The 15,732-nt window shown below is 42.5% G+C and overlaps 1 protein-coding gene across 1 annotated transcript; it reads left to right on the forward strand.

The window, feature by feature from the left end:
- Positions 1-301: 301 nt before the first annotated feature.
- LOC311518438 (uncharacterized protein) lies at positions 302-14,752 on the forward strand (the record flags this gene model as incomplete). Its single annotated transcript, XM_084624262.1, has 20 exons — positions 302-324; positions 589-641; positions 2,739-2,831; positions 3,728-3,855; positions 4,546-4,689; positions 5,355-5,438; positions 6,145-6,312; positions 6,381-6,477; positions 6,616-6,839; positions 7,406-7,559; positions 7,635-7,843; positions 7,933-8,050; positions 8,186-8,391; positions 10,035-10,149; positions 10,304-10,473; positions 11,345-11,418; positions 11,506-11,633; positions 12,315-12,504; positions 13,872-14,013; positions 14,738-14,752. The coding sequence occupies 20 exons, from the start codon at positions 302-304 to the stop codon at positions 14,750-14,752; spliced, it is 2,535 nt and encodes an 844-aa protein (XP_084480388.1).
- Between the last annotated feature and the right edge of the window lie 980 nt (positions 14,753-15,732).

Here is a 15,732-nt window from a genome sequence, read left to right on the forward strand (position 1 = left end):
AGTATCACTCAGGAATTGGCAAAAATCACCTCTGAAGGAACACAGAAAATAATATAATTAACCATGGAAGTGAATTACTAGGTGAATTGAATTATAGGTGTCTGACTGGGGAAGCAGCTGTAAATGATTTGCATGAGTATAAAAATGGAGCCTTTGCTGTTCTTTCTATTGTGAATCCAAAGCCTTAAGAACGCAGTTTGGGGGGTTTAACACTGCAAGCTTGCTCAGGATTCTCAAACTTTTGGTCTGCTTGTCATAGCAAGAGAAAAGAGGCTACAGCTGGTAGCTGCTCTAAAGCGCAATGGTGCCAAACCTTGTGTTGAGGTGAGTGTTTGTGGTGTTTCTGTTGATTATGATTCTCTCTGTGGGGTGTAGGCTGTGGTAGTCTCATGACTATCTCCTAAAAGTAAAGGAGAACAAGCCTGTATGCCCCAAAGGAGGAGACTTAGACTTGAAAAGTCTAAATATCTAATCCTACCTATAGAAGCTTTATATTAGAATTAAGCAATACTTAAATGAAACTCTTTCCAACTAAAGACACAGTTGTCTTAGTAGCAGTTTATCTGCACATACTTCTTTCTCTTGCAGGTTGTTCCTAATAGGTGTATTAGCCTCTGAAATATGGACCCAAGACAGGCCAGGTAACTAGATTTGTTAACTATTTGCCTGCATTTCAAGGCAGTTTTCAGACCCTCCCCTCCCCCCCTGCTTTTCAGTAAATGGTGTTCAGCTTCAATGCCCTAGTATGGTGCTAGGGCAGGATGTGGCTTCTATAAGCACTGGCCAGGTGTGGTGGCTCTACTTGAGTCTCTTGTCTCAGTAGACAACTTGCTCTATTCTCTGAATTTATGCCTAGAGTACTTAATACTGTCACATGAGAGAAGTGCACTGGCCCAATAAACTGCTCTAGGGATATGGCTACCCCCAGAGATGTGAGGCCAAGCTCAAGACCTACTTGCACTAGCTCTGATCAAACTAGAGCACGAAAAACAATGTAGCTGCAACAATGTGAGAAGTTAGAGGCTGTAAGTACCTAGCCTCTCTGACTGTGTCCCCCCTCAAGCTGGGGACTGCACCTCTAGCATGATCCTCAGAATAGCCTTCCACCTGTTGCCCACTGGCTTCATTGTGGGATCAATGCAGTAGTCCTGCTCAGAGCATTCCTAATGGATCCATCTTCTGCCCCTGCTTAGAAATTTCTTTGGAGGAGGAAGAGAGGGTGGCTCTCTAATTGAAGTCTCAAACATGGGAGACCCAGGCTCAATTCCCTTGGGGGAGGGTAGATGAGAGAGAGGACTTGAACTAAGGGTCTCCACCTCTTATAACCCAATTGTTAGGGTATTTAAGATTCTCATGTGGGGCTCGCTCAGTTTCTCCTAGTGAAGCTGTTTCACTTTGGATGACATCTTACAGTCATTAAGTAGGAGTCTTGGAACCTAAGTGCCCTCATACCAAGCTATAGTAATTCTCCCTAGCATCACAATCCTGTGTCTTGTCCGAGTGGTCTTACAACTTGTCAGAAAGACCCTTCTAATGCCTCAGCCTTGCAAACACTTGTTCCCGTAGCTCTGCATATGAGTAGTCCCTGACTTCTGTGGGATTGCTTGTGTGTAAAGTGATTCCCATGAAGGGGTCTGTGGGACTGAGTCCTTAGTTTATAGCTGGGGTTGCCTCTAAAACTCCTGGAGAGCAGTAAAGCTAAATTAAATATTTAGCTCAAGGCAGCAACTTAAAGCCTTCTGTTGACAAGCTGTTAATCTCAATCCTAGGTTGAAAAAACAAAGCTACCTTGCAGGGTGGTGATCACCCCAGCCTCTGAGTCGCTTCAAAATGTCCCCCTGTGGTATCCAGCCCCTCATGACTGAATACCTCCCAGATCCTCTGCTCACAAAGCAGTTTACCAGGCATACTCTAGACCATTGCTCCTGTACTATGCACAGCACTTGAGCTCAATTATATTTTAAAAAGGAAATGTAAGAGACTAGGGACTTGAATACTATGACTTTATTTTTATGTGTAACCATACATTCTTGTACCTGAACTTAACTGACAAGTTCTCACCCAGAGTTATTCCAGACTTGCCAGCTAAGTCTGGCTGAGATCCCTTTCAGGAAGCAAATCCACTCTCCATTTCATCCTAGGTGAAAGATGCTAGGGCTTCTTTCTGCAACCTCAAATATACTAGGACAGACCTTTAATGTTCACCTCAAAATAGGGTGCTCTTCCCCCTGCTGTTTACTACTTCCTGTTAAACTCTGGCAGAGCCTTTAGAAGCCTTCTAAGTCAAATAACAAAATAGGTATGTCATACAACAGGGATATATCCATGGTTGACCACTGTATAGCCCATCACTATCTAGAGATGTTTCACTCAAGACTTGCTACCTTTGAGTGACCTGCTTCTAACTGCAGATTTAGAGAACATAATTTTTAGTGTTTTTATAATTAGTGTGATATCCTTTCAGTAAAGATTTTACATGACCCTTTCTGGTGAACCCATGGGATCCCTGTGCCATCTGCCAGTTGGTCTCAGACCCTTGATGTGCATGAGTGTGTGTTCTCTGACTAGGTGAAACTACAGGTGGCTATGGTCTTAACCATGTACTGACAAAGGGTTGCTGTTTGACCCCAGAAGTGGCTGCATTTCAGTAGTGAAGTCTGCTTTATAAAGAACTTAGCATCTTGCATCCAAGTGACTCCTATGGTGATAGTTACTAATTTGTCTTAACATCTCTACAGGCTCCCTGAGCTCAGAGTGCCTGGGGAGCCTCTTGCGGATTGCACTGAATGCAGAGTACTTCGAGGACAAGTATCTGATCTTTGCTGCTGTTGGTAAGCTAAAGGGGGGAAGAATAAGAGGCAATAAGCATTTTCAAAGCTGCCCCTTAACAGCATGTCCCAGTTATAAATACCTAAACTCTAGGTTACCTACAGCTACCAGGCATTGGGGTGCCAAGTCTCTTATACAACATTCCAGTATTAGAGTATCTACACTGGGTCTTCCAATGTAAAGACCACAACAATATTTAAAGTAACTTCTAATGAGAAGCCAAACATTTAATAGTCTAGCTAATCTGAACAATGAGTTTTGTGAGAAATCCTCATTTGTACCTTATCCACAGATGTCATGGTAACTGTACCTACTAAATTGCCAAATCTAGGTTTATTAAGATCACTATTTTAGATCAACTATAGTATGAAATAAGCTATTGATATCCCAGGTAAACACCAAGGACTAAACTCTACCTTGGTTAGCCTGGTGGTCAAGTGCTCAAATAGACCCTTGGTTTTCTGTTAATGCATGCACTGGACTACAGCAAGACAGAAGCCACAAAGTACCTGACTCACCTGTATGATAGCCTAGCAAGTTGCTGACAGCTGACCTTAGGTCACAGCCAGTATAGCAGCTGATGAGGGGAGGGCCAAGAAGAAATGGAGGCACTGAATCACAGCTATAAAACTAGTACTACAGAATTTAAAAAGGGTGATGTGCCAGCATCATATCAGATCCAATCAGCTACAGTTAATGGCCTTCCAAGTATGACACCAAAGCAATTGTCACTGTAAAGTCTACAGTAGGGATTATTGTACAGTATAATCTTGGAATGACTTTCTGGGATGAACTATGTAACTTTGCATGCAATGTCCAAGAAAAAGCTCAGACCATGAGTGTAGCTTGAACAACTATGAAGGTTTCCTGACAGCTATACTTGAATACCTTTTCACAGACCAGTTTGGCACCGCCCAGGAGATTGATGGGACCCTGGCAGCACAGTGTGGCTATACAATAGAGTATAATTATTGGGGTAACATTGAATTCCGTGCTTCCATTATAAGCTGCTACACTCATATTGAGGTAAGCCTACTGTATCTAAAATACCCTACTTTTGTATTTTAGTTACAAAGTCTGTCCTTTCACAGAAGTTCTGACTTACAATGAGTTGTACAGGGACTGTAACTTAGCAATATGTTGCATGTCTACTAACTAGTGCCACTTGGTAAGCTAGGTAGTGCTCTCTCAGAGCTCTTTCCCAGGCCTCTGGGTATATTGTGGTAGAAACACCAGTGGTCTACTAAACACAAACTAATGTGTTAACATAAGCATGACTTTAATTGCCACAAATATTTTTCCCTCCAATATATGAACAGATGGATATCTGTCCTGCTAGTAGCAGGTAACGATACTTCTCTGCAACCTGATATCTGACTAGCTATGTAATTCATCATCTAATTTGGACCTCCCCCACTGCAACTTCAGGCACTTGCTTTTATAACATGATTATTGGGAAAGGGGCAAGGACTCAATCTCTCAAGTATTGTCTAAAAATATCTGGATTAGGGAGACATGCAAAATGCCCTTCAAGAGCTACACTTATCTCCTCTATTTAGACACAGATGACTTAGTTGTAATGTCTAAACACTACTTTATGAGGCAGCTTTGCATCACTAGTTAGGGTTGAGCAAATAGGAGGTGGTGATGGTGGGAGAGGGGACCTGTTTAGCACACTCAATACCTTGAGTAAGAGCTGTTACTGTGTCTCTGCAGAGTGATGTATACACAGTAACTGTACAAATCAAAACAGCTACTAATCCTGATATGAAAAATGCTCTAACTCACTTGAAGACTGTGAGTTGCCCTTACAGTCCATGGCATCCAAGAGAGTTAGTATGTGAAACCAACTACATGGAGGTAAGATCCCAAGCGCTGATCTTCCATGGGGAAGGGGGGAACTTGTAAAGGAGTGTGCTCTGGATAGGGCCTTGGATGGGAACCTGAACACTTGGCCACTAAAGCATTTATAAGCAGAATGCAGTGCATGTAGTAATAGGATTCAAACAGTCCAGGGCCCACCTGAAAATTGGGTTTATTTTCATCCAATATATTAATGGATATTGCCTGAAGCATCCTCATTTCTAGGAAGTGAGGTGCTCAAATGTTGAGCTTGTCACCTATTGAATGTCCAATAATAGGTTAAAGCCAAATGGTGTATGAAAACAGTATGCCAGTGAAAACTCCCAAGTATGGGAGTTCATCCATAAAATGGAAATAGTTGGTTACTGTTTTGTTTTGTTGGAGTCAAAACAACTGCCTAACTGGAAATAAGAAACCTGAGAAGTAGGTGCACTGGCTAGACAAAGGGTACAATCAAATGGTGAAATGCAGAGAAGCCAAACAGCCTCTGTCCATTAGCTGTTACTAAAGGGCTGTTTGGCAGTCCAAGCAACCAAGATCAGACTCTTAAAAAGAGAAGTTACTCCCAACCAGGGAACATGATCACTAACTCAAATGTTCCTAACATAGCTTGTCTCCTTATTCCCACTTGGTGTCACTAATGATGGATGTTCCTTTGCAAGGTGTCTGTCAGGAGGAATGTTCCACAGATAACAGCAGACTTGCTCCAAGATGAACCTGAAGACTGGGCTCTAGCCTTTCCAGAGGTAAGCTTAGCTGCTAGCATTGTTACTTCTGGCTCAAGGTCTCCTGTGGACAACTACTCGAGCAATATATTGAAAGCATGCATTGAAGAGTCAGCCTCCAAAAAAAAAGGAAGGGAATAAACTCCTGGACTGAAGGATACAGGTGGAGACATCTTCTGGCTTCCTGGCAACAGGATAAGTGAAGGAAAAATAGGAATTGCCTCACAAATGAGGTGACTGATATCACTACCTCAGTAGCATCTTGAGGCCAGTGCACAATCATAGTGGCTACTAAAGACAAAGACCTGTCTAATCCATGCATAGATTATGCAACAGATGGATGGGGAGTACAAGGAAACAATGAGCTGGTGAACATGAAACCAGTCAGTGAACCAGCTGCTTAATTGTTGGATTTTTATAGAGACTAGGTGAGGTAATGTCTTTTATTGGACCAACTTCAGAAGTTGGTTCAATAAAAGACATTACCTCACTCTCCTAGTTCCTAGAACTGAGACAGCTACAACACTAGATTTAGACACCTTAGTATAGGGAGTACGGTCTCTTTCCAGGACAGCAAGATGAGCTTTTTTGAAGTTGAGGGAGGAGGAGAATACAAAGGATCTCAGATGGTGTCTCAATTGTTTCTACAAGTCAGGTGTAAATGAGAATGGAAATGTAGTCTAGTAAAGACACATGGCAAAACTTTTGAGCTGCTTGTCTCCCTCAGGCAACTGCTGGGGCAGTGTCAATCTGGCAAGTAGTATTTCACCTGCCCAGTGGAAGGAAGGCTCTGCTAGCAAGTGATGCTCAGAATGCTGGCTATGGACTCAATACAACAGACACTAGGATTTTGCTGAGAGCACCATACAATGCTGCAGAAGCACAGCTAGTCAAGGTTGGTACACTCCTTCACCATCTGTGTGCTCTGTCACTACACAGCTCTAACAGCATCTACTCTTGCAGGTTCGAGGAGTGACTTTCTCTGCAGTGAGAGCAAGTACATTCTACAAGCAACGATGGATGATCTTGATGGTAGATACTGCTGTGGCCTGCCCTATAGGTGAGACTTAGTATCCCTTTGATCTAATGCTAAACACTCAAACATCTTGAAGATACACTGAGACATGCCTAGCTATTAACTGCCCTAAGTACAGTTCTTGACACTAATGGAAATACCTCCCATTCTTTCTAAATTAAGATGGGGTGGATTATACAGATGACACAATTACATGGACCATTCCAAAAAATCTCCGAACCCTCTCTGCTGGGGCAACTAGCTTCAATGATCTCCTTGTTGAAATTGGTGTGGATCTTCACAAACTTTCTGCCAGAGAAATTGCTTCCAGGAAATATGTGCTATCAAACAATACAGATGAAATTACCATCCAGATGCCCATAGGTGCAGAAGGTGGCTATTACAAGGTTAGTGGATAACCATCCGTCTTAGCTACAAGCAGAAAGCTAATGGCTGGTAGGATGAGAGGATTCCCCATAAAGCCCCCTTTCTTGCCTCATTAGACTTTGAGGGAGAGGGGTGTTATGCCCCACCTCTCAATGCTCCACATAAGAACACATGACCTGGGGAGCTCTCATACAGCACCTGGAGACTAGCTCTTCCAATTGACCATGATTGTCTGATGTCAATAAGGGCTGAACACCCTCAGGACCCATGAGGCATTTGCCACTTAATGATTTTGAGACCCCACCCCACCTTTGTGGGGGAAGATCTAACCTGAGGGGACTAAACTTGAAAGAACATAAAGCTGGTAGTATGCAGGGGGGAACAGGATATGGATTGAGCCATTTGGAGTAGAGAACCACCTGCCCCTTGCATTTCTGCTCCTATACAGAGATTTCTCAGAAAAGCAGGATAATGTTGCTGTTCGCTCTAGTAAATGGCTTTTGTTAGATCACCTTAATGCTCCTGAAACTACATATTGCATGCAACTCCTGTATCTAGGTGTCTAACATACAACTTGCCCTTTCAGACCCATGTGAGTGAGGGACAGCATGGGACCAAATACTACATTAATTTGTTTTTGGAACATCAGTGGGAAGACAACAGGTGGGGAGTGACTAAGCATACCATCATCAAGAAAATAGAAACTCCATTTAAACTTGTGCCACCCACCATAACAAACAGTAAGTAACTGAATGAACCTCTAAGTTCACACTTCATTTTTTAGCAAAGGCTAACACCACACCACTTCTTCCTAGATACCAACTCCAGCATTAGGCTGGTCAATGTGACTGTGGGAACATTCCTCCCAGACGTGGAACTGGTGAACTTGACCATAGATGATACAACTGTAACTGTGCCTGAAGCCCTTCAGCATGGATACAAAGTCTATGAGACTAGATACCCCAATGGAAGCAAAGGCTATGTAATAGAAACACCATTCAATGTGCCTAGCATTAAGAAAGAGGTATCTATTTAGTACCTAATGCATGTATTGCAACACTCTACTGGTTGGAGTGTCTAAATGTGACTTGATGCTGGCTCTCTTTCTCTCAGTACTTAACAGAAGACACTAGACTCTATATACTGAATGTCACACTTGGATTCATAGTACAGCCAACACATGAGACCTTCACTGTTCCAGTCATAACAATCTCTCCTGTCAAGGATGCAGGTAACAGGACCAAGACAAATGGTCACCCACTTATGGTGCAACTCAGATTAGGCCAATGGAACTCTATTGGCCCTAACCTGTCAGGTGAAATACTAATATTCCATGTACAAATGATCACTTCTCCATCTGTTACAGTGTTGCCTAGTGCAAGAGGATTCTGTGATGATGAAAACCTCTATCTAACAGTTGTTCGTGGCAATGTGGATCAAAACTGGCTGCCCTTCATTTCAAACCTGAGCCTGTCACCAGATGCTGCTCAGAAGCACAACTATGGACTAGATGACAATGGCACCCACTTCACAATTCGTGTTCCTCTTTATGCACCTCATGTACTATATGAGGTAAAGGGACCGCAAATGTGCATGGTGTCTAGCCCACTATAACTGATGGGAGGGGAGCTAGAATTCCAGAAGCCTGTCAGAGTAGGAAGGAGGGGAAAACCCTTCCAGCAAGCAACTTGGGGTTAGTCTCCTCAAAGGACTTAGCCCAATATTGGAATGCTGAGCCTACAGTCTCGGAGCAGGGGTACACAGGTCGTCTAGGGGTACATCAAGGCCACTAGATGGCTATTTTACAGCAGGCTACATAAAAGACTAGTGAAGTCAGTACAAACCAATTTTGTAGACAATGACTTGTTTACACTTCACATACTGTACCCTGAAATATAAGTAAATATTAATATTCCAATATCTTAGAATATGGTAAAATAAGAGTAAACAAGTCATTTGAATTAACTGACATTTTTTGTATTGCATCTCTTCTGTAAGAGTACAGCTTATGTGAAACTTGAGGGGGCATGACACACTCTTGAAATAGTCTGGAAAGGTTGAGAGTCACAGGCTGGGAAGTATTCCTGAGTAGAATCAACAGCCCTCAGGAGCCCAGGGTGTGGGAGATGCTGAGCAAAAATCTCTGCTCCAGAGTGGGGAATTTGAACCTGGATTTTTTCCACTTCTACCCAGTGGGCTTTTGACCACATATGGTATCAAAGCCGCACTAAACTCTCCTTCCAGCTGTTGCATGCAGGGTCAATCAGCTACTCCACTTCTAAGTAGGCCTACTGGATTGGTCCCTGCAGGTAAGATGGGAAAGGGGCACATAGTTCAGTTATGATGGAACTTCAGCATGAACTAGGTGCCAAGTAGCTTTGTTAGGATTTAAGCAGCTTGCTGCCAGTACATGGGCAGAAATTTGCCTATAGGGTTAGGCACCAATTGAACAGGAGGCTTTGAAGGTCTAAAATTTGGAGTTGGGTGCCTAATGCTCTGCATCTAGCCCTACCAATATGCTTGGCTTTAAACTTGCCATTATTGTGAAATGGTAGCTGAATCAGAAATGTAACAAATCTTGAGTTACTGTAGATAGCTCACCACTGGTGGTAGAGCCTCTCATGCCAGAATAAATACACATGGGAAGCACTCCTAACCTAAGACCAGAGTTTTGTTTTTCCCCTCAACTTCAGACTCAATATAAACAATCCCAACAGTAATCCACTAAACTTGATGAAACTTGAGCCCTTACAAAGATGGCACCATAAGGTTTCTTTGCTGCAGAAGTAGCAAACAGTCAGAAAACTACTCTGACTGGGACCCCAGTCAATCATAGTTTTCAAAACTACACTGAATTACTAGGTAGCTTCTCCCTTAATGCTTTGTCTGATCATAGCTCTGCAGGGCATTGGAGGCCATGGACCAGCTTAACTCGCCTGGTCAAGCACTAGGCTTGATTCTCTCTTTAATAAAGAAGTTTGTAGAAGAGGTTTGGTCAGGCCAATCTGTTGGCATCAAATGGGGTGGGCAAATGGAGCATCTGCAGAAGTATCACATGACTCAGTGACAAAGGGTAAAACACTGGTCTCACTGAAGACGTCAGTGACAACTAGACCAGGCTTTCACCTTTTTGGCTTTTTAAAACTGGCATGGCAAACAATCTCACTTAGATGATCAATAGGAGTTAAATACTTTCAACTTGTGATCTCTCCTAGGATATTCATCCCTCTGGAATAACTGCTTCACTCCATGTAACAATGAAGGATAACACTCTTGCTGACATGACAGACTTTTCAATCTCTTGCAGATTTTCACCTAAAGAACTAATAGGTACAATCTCTTGTTGCCCTACTTGGAATACTTGACCAAATGATCTAGACTGGTAATGCTGGCTCTCTGCTGTGGGGGGAGGTTTGTGGTTTGGGGCAGGGGGAGGAGAGTATGCTGAATGTAACCTGACAATGGATGTCTGCTTGGTTTTCAGACTGTCTGCCAAATGGAACAATGGCTATCACTGCAGTTAAGCTAGCAGGAATCACAGACCTGGATACCAGCTTATTTGTCTTGAGAGACAAACGATGCAGGCCTGTTACAGTGACTGAGAAGAGTGCAACATTCATATTCCATGTGAACACCTGTGGAACAAGTAGAAAGGTAAAGGAACCACATTGACCTTCCAACTCTGACTGGCTCAGAGCTCATATTGCAGAACATACCCATGAGATGTTGATAACTGGCTTTCCAGAAATCAATACTACCTTCCTCTTTGGTCCTAACCATGATCTTGACCTCTGTCCCACCTACTGTATTCTCTAGTTAAAGTGCCACACCATCTCTACACTTGGCAGGATTCTAGCTATCTGCAGCCTTAAACTGAAGGCTACATTCTGCTTAGTTAAAAGTTTTGGTAGCATGAGTTTAGGGTGGCCACACCATCTGACAGCCAAATCGGGTCACTCTCACATGGAGAACAAAGACAAGGTTTTCTTAAACTCAATAACCTCTGTTTGTTTTAGAGGCAGGTGTTGCTACTGCTTCTATTGTGATCCAATGGCTGAAACAGGATTAGCAGAGGGGGACCCCTTAAAGTGCAGGAAGCATCAAAGACCACCTATAAATTACACAGGAGTAAGACCTGGGGATGGATTACTTGTTGGTTACATTATCAAGTAATCAATTCACACAGAATACTGTCCCAATGACCTACCACAGGGTTCAGTTGCTTGTCACTGGGCACATGACACCCTTTCACTGCACTGCATATGACACCCTGGACTTACTGGCTTTTATGCTGTTAGTGAATACTGGCAACACTAATGTGCACACTGTCCAATGATCTCTCCACGGCTTGAAGAAACTGACTGTTACTAATAGTAGGTCTTGGCTGAGTACCAGTGATTCACCTTTGCCTCCATAGCTAATGTGGTACTAAGTAGCTGTTGCAGCACTTGAGTACCTCTAGCAACTTAAAACTTGACTTGCTTTTGGTGTTAATGGTCTCCTGCTAAATGCTTGGTTCTTTCAGTTTGAGAACACATTTATGACCTATGAAAATGATGTCTCCTACTTCAGACCTGGCAGCATTACACCAATATACCAGTAAGTATTGCTGTACAGATAGAAGGGGAAGAGTTCTTTGGTTAAACAAAGATTATAACCATCTAAACTCTACTTCCTCACTCCCAGACTGAAGTGTGCATGTCAATATATAATAAATGAGACCATCGTTGTCCAGTACAGCTCCAAAAACAACCCAGCACCCAGTATTGAGCCAGGGTTTGGCTCTCTTGCTCTAGCCTTGAGGCTGTTCAAAGGTAAGGATGATAATGCTGAGCAGCCTAAGAGCTGGCTTTTTGAGGGGGTGGGGATGGGAATAGCAGGAAATGACTGACCCTAGAAGCAATACGCACCACTGTTGCATCACTATCATTGTAGTGACTTGTAGTGGTGGCATAATCCACCCATGCCACCCCCAATTTCTAATAAGTGAATGTACAGAGGGAGGGTTCCTTTTTAGCAATATAGACCCATCTGGAAGCCATTCTCTTTGCATCTTAACACCCTACATCCTACACTGCTGGAACTCTGTACTAAAGGGATGGTATTTTACAAATGTAATCCTTTGTAAGGATGGAAACACAAGCATGAAATATAACCCTCCCCAAGGAGGGCTTGTAGTCCTTGGTCAGATGACCTTCACAGTTTCTGTACATGAGCCATTTGCCCCCCTCTTCCCCTTATATAAATGCAGCACTTATCTTTTTTGTGTGGATCCAGGGGAGGGGTCTAATCTGCAAATACCCTTCCTGGGCCCTGACCATTTTCATTCCCATTTTCCAAAGATGGTCCCTTCACACCCATGTGCTCATCCTTAAACCCTTGCTGTAGCAAAATGAGACTGTGTAGGTGGGTAAGGACTTGGGGAAAAACTATGGCTCTGGGAGAAGGGCTTGTTTAATACATCAAGACTTAAAACTCTTATTTCTCACTTCTAGATAAGTCTTATGCTGACTCCTACAAGGACATAGAGTATCCTGTGGTAAAATACTTAAAAGAGGCACTGTATTTTGAAGTAGAACTGCTCCATTCTGAAGACCCACAGCTAGAACTGTATCTAGAAGACTGTTGGGCGACCACTTCCCAGGACAGAGACAGCAGCCCTCAGTGGTCTGTCATTACAGACAGGTAACACAATGCCCTCCTCAGTCTCATACCACACTTCTTCCCTGCCCACCCCATGCAGTCTGCAGCTACACTACTCTGGCCTCTCCTCCCCTCCCCCTGCCATGGTGCTACCACTGGCTACACTACTTAGGACTGAGCCTGCCTCCTGTTCTGGTGAGCTGGAGTGAGGGGGCAGGGAGCATCTCTCTCAGGAGTGGGAGCTGCTGCTGTACTAAACAAGCATTCAAGCTCCTGAGGTCAGATTAAAGAGACAAAATACTGACTCTGCCCCAGCACACTTGTGGTGGTACTCCTCAGTTTCCTGTCAAAGTGCAATGCACATGTATTCTGTAATTATAGCACTTTTACACTGGTCTGCATGTCCACTTTATTTCTCTCAGGCTTAAACTTTTAATTCTTTGAGGTAGAGTTCTGAAATGCCTAACCTGTCCTGGTTGGAGTAATTATGACTAACACATGTGCATTGTCATTCATAATTTAAAAGTAGTACAATCCAATATCCTTCTAGAACAAACTTGTACTCCCCTTAGTGCCCATATCAAAACCCTCTGCTTTAGACACTGCAGATAAAGGCTGCTTATTTTCAAATTGTATTTAGCTATAGCTGTAAGCTTAAAATTTATACAAAAATGCAGTTAAAGTATGATTCTGCCGGTAAGGATGGACTCAAATGTTAGTGAGTAATGTACATAACTGATCAGTAAATATAAATGCCAAAATATTCCTAGTAAGCACTTACTGGATTTTTTTAGTCCATTAAATTTCATTTGGACAATGTCTGAGGCAGTAAGCTGACTTATGTCTACACTAAAGGTAGTGTACAAAGTATCAGACTTGTTTCTGATACCTCAAGGCTAGGGATTGGAAAGAATAAAGCCAATATCTTATTCTAAATTCCACATGCAAGTTTAGAACATCTTAGTTTTTTGTGCAATAACTTGGGAGCACTGTAACAGTGATTCCAGGGGCTGAAGTTGCCCCCACTGAAATCTGAAATGGCTTCCCTGATTCACTCCAAGTATTAACCTAAACTAGAAGAAATCTATCTTTAGTTCTGAACTAAAACAGTTACTATGCCCTTGAAAGAAGTCATCAGAAGGGGCAATGGGGTTCCTACACAAGGCATCTCTTGCAGCAGAGATGTAAAATACAAACACCATGAGCCTCCAAGACTAGGTGCTCTAAACCTGAGTAAGGACAGACTTGAATTTTTTGTGGCAGAGATCCTTTACTACTGAGCTACATCTGCTAGCTATGATAGAAATTCTTCCCTAGCCCACTTTTTTAACTATTATGGTTGGAGATGTTGCATGTTGACACATAGCTTGCTAATCTAAGGTCTCTAATTCGGGTCTGGTTTCTCCAAGCTGTGAAAATGCAGAGGACTCCCATCAAACAATCTTCCACAAAGTGGATAGTGACTCAAGAGTGAAGTTTCCCACTCATCTGAAGAGATTTGAGGTGAAAATGTTCACATTCATGCAAGATGGAAATGCACTACTGGAACAGGTGAGTAGCACTTAGAAAAAGTCTGCAGTCAAGGCTCTAATGAGCCTGGAATGCCTATATAAAACAAGTACTATTACAAAGGTTTAACCTGTCTCTACCACTAACAAACCTTCCTGGAGGTTACCAGAGTGACACTGTAGGGGGAAGGCAAGATGAGAACTGAATCAAATGGCTGAGTCACAATGAGCATGACTTTCCAAATCTATAGGAACATCATAGCAACTGTAATTCTTTATCTTGTAGATATACTTCCACTGCAGTGTGGTGATATGTGATGCTAGGCGGCCAGCTTCAGATCTTCTTTGTGCAAGGAGATGTATTCCTAGAAAACAGAGGCTTGGTAAGTAGATCAAAGATCTTCTCTCGAGTCCATTAGAGTGCAACAAGCTTTACCTACATTCTGTATGGCAAACCTAAGTATTGACTGCAGGTGTAGTCTAACTTAGAACTCTGAGGAATAATGCTCATACCTGAAGTATTACAAATGGCTTTGCTGTGGGCTGGCCAGACTCTTGAGACTTTATTTTTCTCTTTTAGGTCGTAGTGTTGAGGCATATCATAGGCACGGGCATGTATCTTCTGGAGCAGTCCTTATTGAAAGTTAAGTGAATTGGATGCTATCATCCCACAAGGTAATTACATAAGGACTCTAACATACTAGGGTGATGCTACAGAAACATGTTCCATTACATTGCTAAACCACTCTCCTCTTTTTAATTTTCAGCAAAACGAAGACTGACACTTTGAACCTAATCTATCTATGCAAAAATTATTAAATGAGAATTAAAGAGGTCTAGTCTTGTCCTTCTTACTTCCAGTAAGAATTAGATTCAAATGCTGAACTATAACTTTCTCAATCTCTAGTTAGGGAACCTTTTTCCCCTCCCGGTGCCAACTAATTAATGCTTTAATATTAAAGTGATTTTTTTTTTTTAAAAAAAAGCCACTAGGTCTAACTAGCAGAAGCTTGGTCATCTCTACCTAACTCCATAGCAAGGTACAAAAAAGGAATCTAGTTGGAAACTATTTGGTATCTGAAAGTTAAATTGGCTATAACTATGCACAGAGCTCATGGTGGGTCACTTCATAAATTAATGAAGCAAAATACCTCTTCATGCTACTACTGGAAACACTGACTCAGATGGTTCCTTTGGCTAACAGCCTCCCTGAGGTCTTGCTTGACACAGCTGTAGCATAAAGTGCTCTTAAATTTCCCAAAACAGAATCTCAGACAAGCTTGCTCCTTAAATGTCAGTTACCAATGTCTTTAAGCACCCCTTCTTCAAAACAGTACTCTTCTCAAGATTGGATTGCTCTAGTGATTAAGACTAAATGCCTAAAATGAGGCTAGGCGTGTAGGGATGAACACCTCTAGTCAACTGTCCCATCTAAAACTTCTATTTAGAGTCTCTGAATTTTTTCCATAGCTCCTAATCAACATGGCTGATCCTAAAAGTTGAGCAAAGCTGTAACTGGGTCAAACTAACATTCTTCTACAAAAACATGAAAAAAGAAATCTGCCTAGAGACCATTTGGGGCAATCCTTCACCTTCCTTCCTCTTGTCCATTGTGCAAACTGCACATCCACTAACATCAGGGCTCTTTTACTTGTGCAAGCATGCATTGCTGCCTCGCAAGAGTGCTGTTAAGATCTAGTGGGATAAAAGTTCTTAAACTGTGGTTCAAGAAACTTTTTTAGATCCTCCCCTACTGTAGAGA

The sequence above is a fragment of the Lepidochelys olivacea genome (assembly GCF_965140295.1).
Source record: "Lepidochelys olivacea isolate rLepOli2 genome assembly, chromosome: 3".
Taxonomy (NCBI): Eukaryota; Metazoa; Chordata; order Testudines; family Cheloniidae; genus Lepidochelys; species Lepidochelys olivacea.